Source organism: Ursus maritimus, unplaced genomic scaffold (assembly GCF_017311325.1).
Source record: "Ursus maritimus isolate PB19 unplaced genomic scaffold, ASM1731132v1 scaffold_21, whole genome shotgun sequence".
NCBI classification, from domain to species: Eukaryota; Metazoa; Chordata; class Mammalia; order Carnivora; family Ursidae; genus Ursus; species Ursus maritimus.
Genome location: NW_024424564.1, coordinates 7,680,911 through 7,694,878, shown reverse-complemented (window position 1 = coordinate 7,694,878; position 13,968 = coordinate 7,680,911). Strand labels below are relative to the sequence as shown.

At 39.9% G+C, this 13,968-nt stretch overlaps 1 protein-coding gene across 3 annotated transcripts in view; it reads right to left on the bottom strand.

Annotated features, from left to right (window-relative positions):
- The window catches only part of LEMD3 (LEM domain containing 3), a 75,617-nt gene extending 62,481 nt beyond the window's left edge, over positions 1-13,136 (bottom strand). For all 3 annotated transcript variants that reach the window (XR_005836662.1, XR_005836661.1, XM_008684376.2), the window contains exon 1: positions 11,579-13,136. Coding sequence is in view for 1 of the 3 variants with exons in the window: in XM_008684376.2 (XP_008682598.2) it covers positions 11,579-13,112 (1,534 nt within the window). In the remaining 2 variants the exon portion in view is untranslated. The remainder of the gene's footprint in view (positions 1-11,578) is intronic.
- Positions 13,137-13,968: the final 832 nt, after the last annotated feature.

Here is a 13,968-nt window from a genome sequence, read left to right as displayed (position 1 = left end):
TCTGGAAGACAACCCATTCAAAAATTAAGGACTGCCCATTTTTCCTTTTGGAAGTAAACAGCTTGACTGTGAGCAAACATTCTCTAGTAATCTGAATGTAATTCAAAGAATTTATTCAAATTCATTAAGGAGATGTTGTTAAGTATAAAGCTACCATGAAATAGCATCTTGTAAAATAATTGAGATACTTTTTACAATTCAAAGAGCATGATGAATAAGAGCATCCCAAAATCTTTCTCAAAAGACAAGATACTGAAACCCTTAAAATTCTTCTTATGCCAACAAAAGCTTTATTAGTCATTCTGTTTTCATTTTCCTAAATAGGAGCTAACTTTCCCCTTATCTCCTGGCACAGTCATAGGACAGAATCAAAAGGCCATCCCTTCCTCCTACATGTCTAGTTTGAAGAGCTGTACAAAGAAGTTTATAATAGGAAATGGTGAGAGGAATATAAAGAATATAAATAATATTCCCAGTAAGAAATGAGAATTTAGGGGACATCGCCTCTACTTTAAGCTAAGAAGTGCTTTATACCACTTTATACCTTTATACTATCAAGCATGGTCATTTATCCAGGGCAGGTAGATGAGAGATTTAGTTCTGCCACTGCTCAGCTATTTCTAATTCACTTTAGTGACTGACGATTTAATTACTCCATATTTGTATTATATTTCTATTAGACAGTTCTGGTCTAAACAAATCACATCTTTGATACAGTTTCAAATAGGAAATGGGATGAAAATTTCATTATGTGCTTCATATCAATTATCTAGGAGACTGAGATCCTAATGCACTTTAAATTCCTTATAATTTAAGTAGCTTGATTTTAATATCCTGCTTATCAAATTCATTTTATTATTTTATGCCCCCCAATCTCATGATTACCCCCATTCAGTCTGTTGTCTATTCACAGGGACACACCTTATCTTCCCACTTCTGCAATAATAGGGCTCGTGGTATCTTACAAACTCGCTGAAGAACATGTGAAAGGCCATCCTTCTCTACCAGCTGCACCCGTTGTCTGTTCCTCAGATAATGTTAACAGAAGCTTACTCTAAAGACCCATCCACATTCCCAAGAAACGTTTTCCTGTCTCAAATTCACTACTATATTTTGGATTAAAGCAACATATCCTACCTAGGAGTCTCCTATCAGCAAATCAACCTTCTAATGGTCAACAAGAGGAAAATCTAATTTCAAATTGTGCTTCATTACCTATTAAATTAACATAACTGCAAAAATAAGAACATTCCTTTTCAGCACCCAGAAATAAAGCACTAATTAGGTAATATAAAAAAGATGACTCCTTTTATCTGCTCAGACAGCTTGAGAGAAAGGTTGAAAGATACTGATAAGGATTATAAATTTAACGGACTCTTCTATTACTTATTAACATCACTGACAAGACGTGTCATACACAGTGCTAACCACATATTGTTTAAGTAGACTGTAGCTGGGAAATTCTAACTTAATGTATTAAAAATATAGTTATGTACCACTTCAAATTTCTCCAAAGCATTTCCATAGATATTATCACATTAGTTCCCTACAAAAGTCACTGGCTAGAAGCTGATTTTATTATCCCTTAATTTGACAGATGCAAAAACCAAGGCCCAGAGGTTCTAAGTAACTTAACTGCCCAAATAAAGTTAGTAGGTGAGAAAAGATGCATAAAAAAATCTATTGCTGTCTAGTGGTTAAGACTGTGGACCCTGCAGTCAGATCATGGGTTCAAATGGCTGGCTGCAAAACTTAGTAGCTATGGGATACCAGACAAGTCACTTGTAACCATATTCCATCTATATTTCAGTCTTCTCAGACAATTTTAGTAGTTCCCCTCATAAAAACTGCGATGAAGTGCCCATACATTGAAAGTTCTCAATAAATGCTTTTATCATTTAAGGCTTTAGAATTTGAAAAAAGGAACATGTGGAGATGACATATTTTAAAAACAAGACTTTTTGTCATAAGAATACTTCTAGAACATCTTGAACTATATTCATAAATACTTCATATTGATAACATTTTCATTTTGGCAAATTCATTCTCATATCTCATTTTTACTTTTTAAAATATTTCTAAAAATCTGCAAGAAATGAAACTATTTCTTTTGTATAGAATACACACTGTGGTAAACTTTATCATAGGGCATACTAAAATTTGCAGAAATTCATTTTTCAAGTTATGTTTCCTAAGTCACAATATACAAATCTTAAACAGTGTTGCATGGTGACCAAATCTCAATTCTGGGGCATGGCTAGTGCATAAATATTTAGGAGAAAGGAGAATGTCACCACAATGTGGGAGAAAGGGAGGCAGTATATGTATCTGGGGGAAAAGCTTCACTCCCATAGCTGGAGAAAGTATATACTCATCTTCTGATATTATGTGGCACATAGTAGGTGCTCAACAAGTAATATATAAGTGGGTGAATGGATGGATGAATGAATAGGAGAAACTTAATTTTGCTTCAAGTGAACTAAATCAAACAAGAAAGCATCTGTGACACCACAGGAGGTACCCTTATAAACCTACAAAGTCATTAATCAGGCTGACCAAGGGTCTAAGCCATAGTCCAGGGACTAGAAAAAACAGTTATTCTAAGATTTCCCCCTCTCCTAATTAATTTCAATGACCCTCTCTATATGGAGGTTTTAAAAAGTATATCTAGGTGAATTCCTACAGAGCTTCTTTTATAAGTATGAAGTGTTTCCAAGTATTAGCCACAATCAGCAAATTCCTTTTGTACACATATACATAAAAAAGAAGTCTCTAATTGCAAAACAATATTAGTGTTCTGCTATGTGTTAAAATGCTCAATGCTCCTAAAGCATTTTTTTCCTATTCATGTCACATTCAAGGCAGGAAACAATTATTGGTGCATACTTATCACTCAATTAGTTTAGAACAGTTGAACTAAACTCTTGCATAGTTTTGCACTCAAGCCTTATTTCTAAATGGTAGCTTGCCTTTTGATATCGTTTAAGCAAAAAGCTGTGGCCATTAAGCAATAAATCTGCTACCCAGACAAAAAACAGTGTAATTTTAAATCTGTACCTCTAGAACTAAAGAAAAAATTAAGACACCATAAAAGTAATACATTATGGCTTCCACACAATAGATCTGTTATCCTATTTTCAGACATTATTATCTCTGTTAGTATAAATTTTTACAATCCCTTTAAAAAGTTAATTTCCTTAGAAATAAATTTTCAAAGCAACAATGTCAAACATGTAAAAAAAATTTTTTTTTAAATTTATTTGACAGAGAGAGACAGCCAGAGAGAGAAGTAACACAATCAGGGGGAGTGGGAGAGGAAGAAGCAGGCTCCCAGCGGAGGAGCCTGATGTGGGGCTCCATCCCAGATAGCCGGGATCACGCCCTGAGCTGAAGGCAGACGCTTAACGACTGCGCCACCCAGGCGCCCCCAAACATGTAAAAATTAACTACATCAAACAACTATTAAAACCTAAGCACTTTCTTCCTGGTCAACTTGTTTAAAAATTATTTTGACTGTGTTGTTAATAAAGATTATTAACTAAATCAAGACTTTTTTAAAAACTATCACTTGTGAGATCAGGTTAAAGCATACTTTATTAAAACAGCAAAGCCAAGGATACTGCTCAAATATACTGCTACTGGCTCACTTTAAAATCTTTTAAAAATAAATTCTGGATATGGAAGTCAAAATCTAAAGTTATCAAACAATAACTGCCATTAACAATTTCCACAATTAGTATGAGGCTGCATTCCCAAATTAAATGGTAGCTATTTTTAGTGTAAATATAAGATTAAAATAAAGATATATCATTATAATATAATTTTCATTAAGAAGTCACTACTACTCGTTTACCATATATTTAGGAGATTTCCAATACTTTAAGGTATACTTCATTTTTTTTTTTAAGATTTTATTTATTTAACTGACAGAGAGACAGCCAAGGAGAGAGGGAACACAAGCAGGGGGAGTGGAAGAGGAAGAAGCAGGCTCTCAGCGGAGGAGCCTGACGTGGGGGCTTGATCCCAGATGCCCTGAGCCGAAGGCAGACGCTTAACGACTGTGCCACCCAGGCGCCCCTAAGGTATACTTCATTTTTAAACTACTTATGAACTAGATTAAATCTTAGAGCTCATGTTATAAATCTCTTTGTGATAAGGTTCGTTTTATTTATATAAAATATTTTTCAGACAGGTAAAGTTAATAGAAAATAATTAATGAGCAAGAAGAGGCTAGTTTTAAAACTTTACAACTCTACTGAGGAATCATGAAAATATCTGATTTTTAAAAGTATCCCTGAAATTACAGAATGGATCATTTCACTGAAAGAAATAAAAGCATAGAAAAAAACACATATGAAGTTTTTTTAAAAGGAGCAAAAAAAAATGGGAAAACAAACATACTAAAGGCCTTTACATCTTGAAAATGGAACAATGGAAAAACATAAGTTTTAAAGTGGTAATGTAAAATCGGAAGACTACTTTACCCACCAATTTTGAGACTGCAAATCTTTCAAAAATTAGAAATAGTATCATGCTTTATAGTTTGACAAATTATATATTACAGTTTGCATTATATTACAGCAGATTGACCTACTCACATATCAATGAATTAATGAATTAATCTAAAACCTTAAGTAAGGATAAATAGTCCCACATGATTGCTAATTGTTGCCTGAGTATAAATTTGTACCTCCTTGTCCTAAAGTTGTTAGATTTCATAGATTATTCCTGGCATTTCTAGGATTTCATGCATTAATCTGCTTCACCCATCCATATCTTTCATAATTTTCTGGATAAAAATAATGGTAGAGATGGGGCGCCTGGGTGGCACAGCAGTTAAGCGTCTGCCTTCGGCTCAGGGCGTGGTCCCGGTGTTATGGGATTGAGACCCACATCAGGCTCCTCTGCTATGAACCTGCTTCGTCCTCTCCCACCCCCCCTGCTTGTGTTCCCTCTCTCGCTGGCTGTCTCTATCTCTGTCGAATAAATAAATAAAATCTTTAAAAAAAATAATCGTAGAGAATATATAAACATTCCTTATGTACTTACACATGTTAAAAGGCAATCTAGCAGACTGCTTAAGACACACTATCGGAATCCAAACACTGCCTCTGTGTGTAACAGCCACATGACCCTGGGCAAGTTCAACTTTCTTCATCTACAAAATGGAACAAACACCTGCCTCATGAAGGTTAAATAACAATTAAAATTGTCCAGCTCAGTGCCTGGCACATAATGCTATATAGGGTTAGCTGCTATTACTATTATCACTCCGTGTCATGTACTGAGCCAAGTACTTTACATGCATCATTCCATTTAATTCTCACTTAATTCTACATTACAGATGCGGATACTGAGGTTCACAGTGGTTCAGCAACTTGACTTTAGTACAAAAGCAAGGGTTAATATTCAAAACCAGTTCTGCCTCTTTAATCCAAGCCCTGATATCTATGCCAATTTTCCTCAAACTCGGCTCCCTGGATATACTCGTGGGGAAATTCCCATGTTTTCACTCTGAAGATTTTTATTTTCAAATTATTCTAGAAATAATTTTCAAATAAAAGACATTTCCACAGAGATTTTACTTAAATCATCAAACTGGGATATACGAACCTCTGGTGTTCCCAGGAATATTCTTCAAGGCCTAGAATTTTTTTTTCCTTGCAAAATAGTCGACTTTGAAAAATTTTAAAGGTAACATTCAGCTTTCATTCATCAAGAATGAGGGAAACAACTACTTTTCAAAATCCTTACGCCTATTTCATTACACACACCAAGTTTTGGAACAAGTGGTTAGTCTAATTACTTGGAAAAGTAAGAATGTATTTTTTTTAAAGAGCAACTATAGGGACGCAGGGGTGGCTCAGCTGGTTAACCATCTGCCTTTGGCTCAGGCATGACCCCAGGGTCCTGGGATTGAGTCCTGCATCGGGCTCCCTGGTCAGTGGGAAGTCTGCCTCTCCCTCTTCAGCTGCCTCTCCCCTAGCTCATGCTCTCTCTCACTGTCTCTCTCTCAAATAAGTAAATAAAATCTTAAAAAAAAAAAAAAATCAACTTGATCATGCTAGTCCTCTGCTTAAAAACCTCTATGGATTCCCACTGCTCAACGTACAGAATCAAGTCCAAATTTAGAAACAGAGCTTTTGATCATTTGAGGCTGATCTAGCTCACAGTGAATTCTCCCCTTTGACACCTATTATCTGATATACTTCTTAACCATTTTTGTGACTGTTATTAGTGGAGTGGAGACTTCTACAAGAATGAGATTTTTTTTGCATCCTTCCCAGTACTGAGTATTGTTAGGTACTGAGTAGGTAACCAATTACTGAGTTGATGATGAGTTAATCAGTGCATGTAAAGTGAGTATCTGATAGGTGATCATTTTCAACAAATATTTACTACGGAATGAACTTGTGCCAAGGATACGAATGTGACTTGGGTCTACTGAGCAATTCCCCTATGCCAGGCAACAACACTAAAAACTTTACATACATTATCTCACGTAATGCTTAAAGCCACTCTGAGGCAGGTATTATCATCTTCATTTTTAACATCAGGGAACTAAGTATCTTCTAGTAAAGTCACAGAGCAGGTATAAGAGAGAAACGAGATTCAAACTCAGAGATGAATGTAAAGCCTGTGCCCTTTACCAGTGTATTCAATTCCTCCTACAGAAATATTTCCTCAAGAAACTGTAATCAAACCGGCACAATGGATGTACACAATTATAATACTCTATAATAAATGCTGTGAAAGGTATATAAGATCTTATTTGAGCAGAGTTTGAGTATACCCAAACTCCAGGGTAAAGAGGATGGGAAGTTGGAGAAAATATCCAGAGGTGACACTTTTAAGAATGAATAGCAGTTAGAGAGGAAGAAACAACCTTCCCAAAGAAGGGAATAATGTGCAAAGGCATAAAGACACAAAATATCATGACATATTCAGTGAACACCAAGCAGTATCCAGAAAGCTACAGTTATCCAGAAGGTAAAACGTGGTAAGAGGAACTGGTAGGAAATGAAGCTGGAAAAAGCAGGCACAGTCAGATCATGAACAGTTTAGCCAAAGAATTTAGATTTTATCCAATGAGAAAGAGACAGCCACTGGAGTAATTTTAAGCAAGAGAGTGAATAATTGCATTTGTGTTTTAGAAATATTGCTCTGGCACTGACAATGGATTGAAGAGCTACAGCTTAGAAGCAGGGACACCTGATAGACTACTAAAGCAGATCAGGCAAAAGACTAATTAAGAGCAACAGTGATGGAGAGAAAAGGAATCAAAAGACATGTGGAGGTAGAACTACAGGACTATACTGACCAACTGGACTGAGGTTTGAGGTTTGGTAGGAGCATGAAGGAAAAGAAGGAATCTAAATAAACTCCAAGTTCCTAGCTTGAGTCCTGGGTAGATGGAAATGCCATTAAGTAGAACAGGGAACAGAGCGTGGGGGGGGAGGGGTGCACGACAAGGTGAAAGGAAAGCCAATGAGTACAGGGGGTGGGTGCTTGTGGAGCATCCGGAAGAAACTGTCCAATAAACCCATAGGTAAGTCTAGAACTCAGAAGAGAATATTTAAGGCAAAAATATAAAATCGGGAGGTATTACCCAGAAACTATATGAAAGGATAGAACCATAGACAAGAGTTCTAGAGACCATCAATATTTAAAACACAGACAGGATTATATGAAAACTGGGAGAGAGCAGAGATACAGAAGTCTGGAAGGAGAGAGTTAAACGAAGGGACTTATCATTGTATTGAATGGGTCATAGAGGTGAAGATAAGAACTTCAATGTCTCTCGTGGATTTGGCAATTGAGTAACTTGTGACTTGAAACAGAGGTTACAGAGGAATGGATGGTAAAGAAAGCTAAACTAAACGGGTTGAGTGAATGGCTGAGGCAAAAAGAGGTATCAATCCTGGCTGAGAGAACAGTAACAGCTGGAGGAGAACAGAGGGTTAAAGAACAACAGTTTCAGGGTGGCAGAGATTTTAACATTTTTATAGAATGTTCCATCCTTTCTAGGGGCCAGTGGAGAGCGAGATTTTTAAATTATGCCTTGTACTTACATTTAGTATATAGAAAGTTACTCATCATACAAGGTTAAGGGAAAAAACAAGTTGCAGGATATGTATAGTATGACATCACTTAAAATTTTGACTCCTTTCTGTGGCCCTTAAGGCCAGTAGGTCCTTTATGACCTGGCCCCTGCCTACTTCTAACTTCTTCATATGCCATTCTCCCTCATTCACTATACCCAGCCACACTGGCCATTCTATTCTGATGCTTCAACTTGCCAAACCGGTTCTTGCCCCAAGAGTTTTGCACTGGCTGTTATTTCTGCCTGGAATGCTTTTCTCCCTGTCAAAGGCTAGTTCCTTCAAAACATTCAGATTTCAGTTCAAACATCACCTCCTTAGACAGGCCTGCTCACTTGTAATATTCCATATCCCTCTAGCCCAGGCAAAGTTACTATCATTAACTTGTATTAGCAACTACCACTCTCTCAAATACTTGTTTACTTGTCCCTCTCCCCCCCACCCCTGGCCCCCCGAATGCTTAAAATGGTGCTTGGCACAGAGTACAAACTCTTGTTGAATGAAAATGTACACAAACACACACATACATATATATATATAATAAGAAAGTTTTGAGAGGTATTATCTGAACTTATTTATATCAGGGGTGAGTGGGAGACTAGAAGGAGAGGAATACAATACCTATTCATTTTCTGCTTCATAGATCTCTACCCAAATTTTCTACAAAAATCATGTCTTTTATAATTGGAAAACAATTTTTATATAATGACCACGTGAACCTAAGACAGTCAATCTATTCTGCAACTCCATTTTCTTTTGTTGTATTGTCATGACCTAATCTCACTGCAGGCTGATCCTTGAGTTGTTTTGGTAAGACAGTTCAAAGTTGGAATCTTAAACCTTAGAGCTAGAGAGAACTTAGGGATCATCTACTCCAACCCCCGAGTTTTACAGATGAGGAAGCAGAGACGCATAGTAATTTAATTAATAAAAGTAATTTAATTAATAAAACTAGGATATTGATAAAATTTTCAAAGACCAAATGATTAAGAACTATTTAAAAGGCTAATCTATTATACATTATACATAATTTAAATGACAACTAATAAAAGCTTACTAAAGCTTACTCTTATATATAACCTACAATCTTCTGGTGAAATTATTACTCAAAGTAGAAGTATTTCCTTAAGCACACTATTTGACCAATGAACCCTATGGTTAGGCTCTGGTTAACCATTATACTATGACAAAGGATTCAGAATACATAGAGAGTGAAAATTATTCACCGTTAGGTGTGCAGACTAACTGAATTAGCAGGCACTTCTTTCCACCAGGGTATATAGTAAATCAAATATATAATACAGCTAAGGATTCATTACACTTTGATTCAAATTTCTATATCAATATCTACAGCATATTTTAATGGAATTTAATAAAAATTAAATGCTGAATAAGAAATGCACTACTAAATATTTACAGAAATGACTTATTTCTCTTTACATATATACCGTAGTTTACTAGGAATACAACAAATTTTATCTAAACTTTTGAATAAGACCACCTTATTGTTATTTAACAAACTATCTAATTTGATCCTTACAACATCCCCATAGACAGCAAAAACTATTACTCCTATTTAATATAGAAGAATGAGGCTCAGAGGTTAAGGAACTTAAGTCATTTGGGCAAGTCCTAGGACCCAGATCCTCTACCTCTTAGCCACTGTTGTTTCCATCACCCAAACTACTTTACTTTTACCATTTATTAAAATATGAAAACACTTACAATTTCTTTCCTGCCACGCTGGTGAAGGTGAGGGGGCTACTAAAACCCTAACAGTCCCGTCCCTTTCTATTCCATCTGAAATTTTAGTACTTAAGAAAACAAAACTCATTCATCTTAACAGTGAGGAGAAAGATGTGACAGTCACCTTGAGAACTGTGCTCATCAGTAATTCATTATGAAATAGGTACTGCTGATAATGTCATTAATTTACGTGAACTTTACTAGTTTAACTTCTAGTGTCACCTTACTTCTTGTTCTCCCAAATTATCTGAGACAGAACACAATATATCACTCTTCCTCCCAGGGAACTAGTTAAAGTGAGTGCTGGGTTTCAGTCTTTTTTCTAACCACTCTAATTAAGCAATACAACAATAATCTATTATTTCATGATCTTAGAAATAGCTATACCCAAATCAACGGTTACACTATTCTGACTCCTACTCTTGATCTAAATGTGCTAACTGCACATTCACTATTTTGAAACGAAAACAAACAATAGTAAGGTTGATTTTATAAACGCAAATCATGATAAAATGATTTCATGCTGGGTGAAAGGGTAGGAGGTTGCAGGGGGAGAGGCAAGAGGGCCCTAACATTGAGAAATTTTATCTTCAGCAGTCCATCACACACTACATTTACTTTCTCTCTTTTGATCTGTGTAGGCATCATTCTAATCAATATTAGCATCATTTTACTGATAAGGAAAGGGAAGTTCAAACTCTTGCTCACTCCCCCTTGCTCAAGGTACTCTAACCACTCCAACCTACAGGAACACCCTTGCTCAACTCAATGCCTTTCTTCTTATAATCTCTGCCCAGAATGCTCTCCTGTCTCCCTACAATGCTGTCTCCTCCTGCTTCAGGTCTCACCTCAAATTGTAGCTACGCTCACCATCTCTAGAGTAGCATATACCAACTATTCCATCCATCTGTTCCTTCACAGAACACAAAATGATCTGTACTTATCCTCTTGTGTTGAAGGACAGAAATACTCTGATTTATCACTGCTGTATCCTACTTCTATCCTACAGCATAGAGGATGATGCTGGCTTAATGAATGAATGAACTCACCACACCTGCCCACAGTGCTTTAGAGCAAGTAAATGGTAGGGCCTATAAACCAATACCAGATAAATCTCACTGCAAACTCCTGTCCTGCCCTACCACTACTTTTTCACTGGTGTGAGGGAAGATGCTTTGGCCTGAGCAATCAATTTTGACCTGTGTCTTCCTACCTTCTATATTCGTTCACTTTAAAGAAAATATAGAACTAGGGAACTTAATATTCCAAAATATTTAACTGGAATTTCAGGAGCTCTTACATTGCCTTTTGGAATCACAACTCAATTTGAAAAAACATCTATGATGTTCCGTAACAATCAAAATACTTCAAAATTATTAAGCAATTGGCATCTGCACACACAGTTATTCAAGGTTAAAAAGAAAATTTAAGTCACACACACAAATGCATTTTACTAACAGGTTTGTAATATTTTGTTCTTTTATAAGATGTTTTGAATTCCCCAACAGATCATACAGAAAAATGTTAAAACCAGGCATGGGATTATTGTTCTGATAATGGTAATAATGTTCTTTCTTAAAGAAAGATGACACAAATGCACCCAATCTGCTGCCGTGTCACTATTAAAACATGTTCTTGCAGACAGAGGTCACCTCGTGTAAAATGCCCAGTGTGGTTACAACAGACCCCTAGCAACATCCCCTTTGTTACCCACAGGGTTTAATACTTACTGCTGAGCCCTCCATCCTCGGATACTCCTGTCCCTCTCATTCCTAGGTAAGTCAGTCCCAATAGTAGGAAAAATAAGCAGGCAGCAGTTAAGAGAAACATCGACAAGTAGTGGGCACTGAAACCCCCTGTAGGGGACACCTCCTCCCGTTTAAATTGCTGGAGAAGTTCCTCCTCGGGTTCGGAAAGCTTCGGTTTGTTGTATGTGTTTTTCAGGTAGGTATGATTGGAGCCCGTATGATTGGAGTGATTGATCCTGAGTGAGCTGGAGGCAGCCACCGACGCACCGGGAGGGAGGCTGTTGGAAAAAATCCTGGGGGAGTCCACACTGAAGGCCCCACCGCCGATATGATTATTGGTTTTAAGAAGGGAGCCTGTGGACGAATCCAAGGTTGAGTCCATGTCAGTCAGTGGAGGGGGCAGGAGGGGGGCCAGTTTCTTAGCGTTGACACGGTACCTAGGAATGGGGCTGGAGTCCAGGGGATCACACCCTCCTCCCTGCTCCGCCGCCGCCGCCGACTCTTCGAGGTTTCGGCTCCTGTCTAGACTCCCCGCAGCCGCCGCCCTGTCATTCATCGGGATTCCTCCCCCTCCCTGAACTGAGGTCTCCAACCGGCCGCCGGCAGATTTAGCAGTCAGCGAAGAGAGAGCCTTACTATGGCTCCGTCTGGGCCGATGCCGGGAAAGGGAGTCGTCCTTTAATACCTGTCTGCTGGAGGCCACGTCGTCGTCCTCCTCTTCCTCCGAGTCCGAATAGTTCTCCCGGCAGCTGTACGAGAGAAGCCGGCTGCCATTCACGGTCCGGCTCGCCCACAGCGGCTCCTCGGCCTCTGGGTCCCTGTCCTCCCCGTCTTCCCCCTCCTCCTCCTCGTCCTCCGCGGCTCCATCTCTCGCCGACTGGGTCTGCAGCTCGGGAGCCGCCGGCCGCCTGGCCCCCCACCACGAGTGGGGCTTCCTTCGCTCGGCCGAGTTGCTGTTAGTCACCTCGCTGGCGGCCACGGGCGCCGACAGCGGTTTGAGCCCGCGGTACTGGAGCGAAGCCCGGTCTTTCCTCCCGCCGCCGCCGCCGGCCTGGTCCCGGGGACTGGCCTCCACGTCCGACTCGTCCGAGCTGAAGCCCAGCAGCACTTTGCTGCCAGCCGTGGGGGCGGCCGAGGAGCCCCCGGGCCCTCCTAAGGGGCTCTCCGGGCCCGAGGCCGAGATTCGGCCCAGGCCCCCAGGAGTCCGCAAGTAGGAGAGGTCGCCCGAGACCGGCCGGACCCCCAACCCCGCGGCGGCCGCCGCCGGTCCGGCCGCCGCAAGAGCGGCGGCTGCCGTGTTATTGTTATTACTGTTCCGCGTCTTGTTGCCGCGGCCCCCAGACCGGTGCTGCTGCTGCTCTTCCTCTCGAAGCTTCTTCAGCTTCTTGAGGTAGACCGGGCGGGTGCTCTCCGTCACTGGGCCAGGAGACAGGCCGTAACGGCGGAGCTGAGAGAAAAGCTCCTCATCCGAGAGCTGCTGAGGCGCCGAAGCCGCCGCAGCCGCCGCCGCCGCCATTTTCTCTCCAGGGTGTTTTACAAGCTCCGCGCTACCGGAAGTGACGCGCCGCCCTAGACCCTGAACTAGACCGGGCTGCGTCGCCCTCCCAGCGCCACGGGCGCCTTGGCCAATGAGAGGCGCGGGAGGAGCTCACCTGAGCGGGAAAAGGCCACCTGAGCGGCGCGCGGCTCCCCAGGCGGAGAGTTTTTCTACTCTCTCACCTTACGAGTGCTAGTGCGCTCTCCCCCTCCTTTCGGTCGTCTTCTCCCGCAGTTCTCTGTCTTGCCCTTCCAAGTGCTTTCCCCGGGAGCTGCCTCTTCCTAAACCACACCTTGACCTCTTCCCAGGTTCCTGCCACCGGACAGTAATAATCGAAAAGAGATCTGCCTTGAAGTTCAAGGCATTAGATTTCTTCCATCCACTTCCCGCTGTCGCGGGGAACCTAGAAAGATTAAAAGAAATCCTCACGGCCAGACTAGATTGGTAATTTCCCTGTCTGATTCCTGGTTTCTTTTCACTTTGTCTTTCCGCTTGACTTACAAAAGAAAAAAAAAGTGAGTTTCTCTCGTTGCTCTTTTTGAGAAGCCTCTCCTCTATTACAAAGAAAAGATACAGAGTAAACCAGTCCCAATAGGATTTTCTCCCCGAGTAATGGCTAGTCATTTTTTAGTTGGTTGTAAGGTATCATTTTTTCCCCTTTTAAAATCTGGTAACCTCGATAGATGGTCATTTTTGTAATTGAAAGCACTTATCATTTGCCTCATTCTGTGACTGAAAAAAAAAAAGACAACACTCCATCTCATTTCCTTCTTAGTACTTTTCAACCTGTAGTTATTGTTAATTATTTTTATGTATTTGGTTTTTATTTATTTAT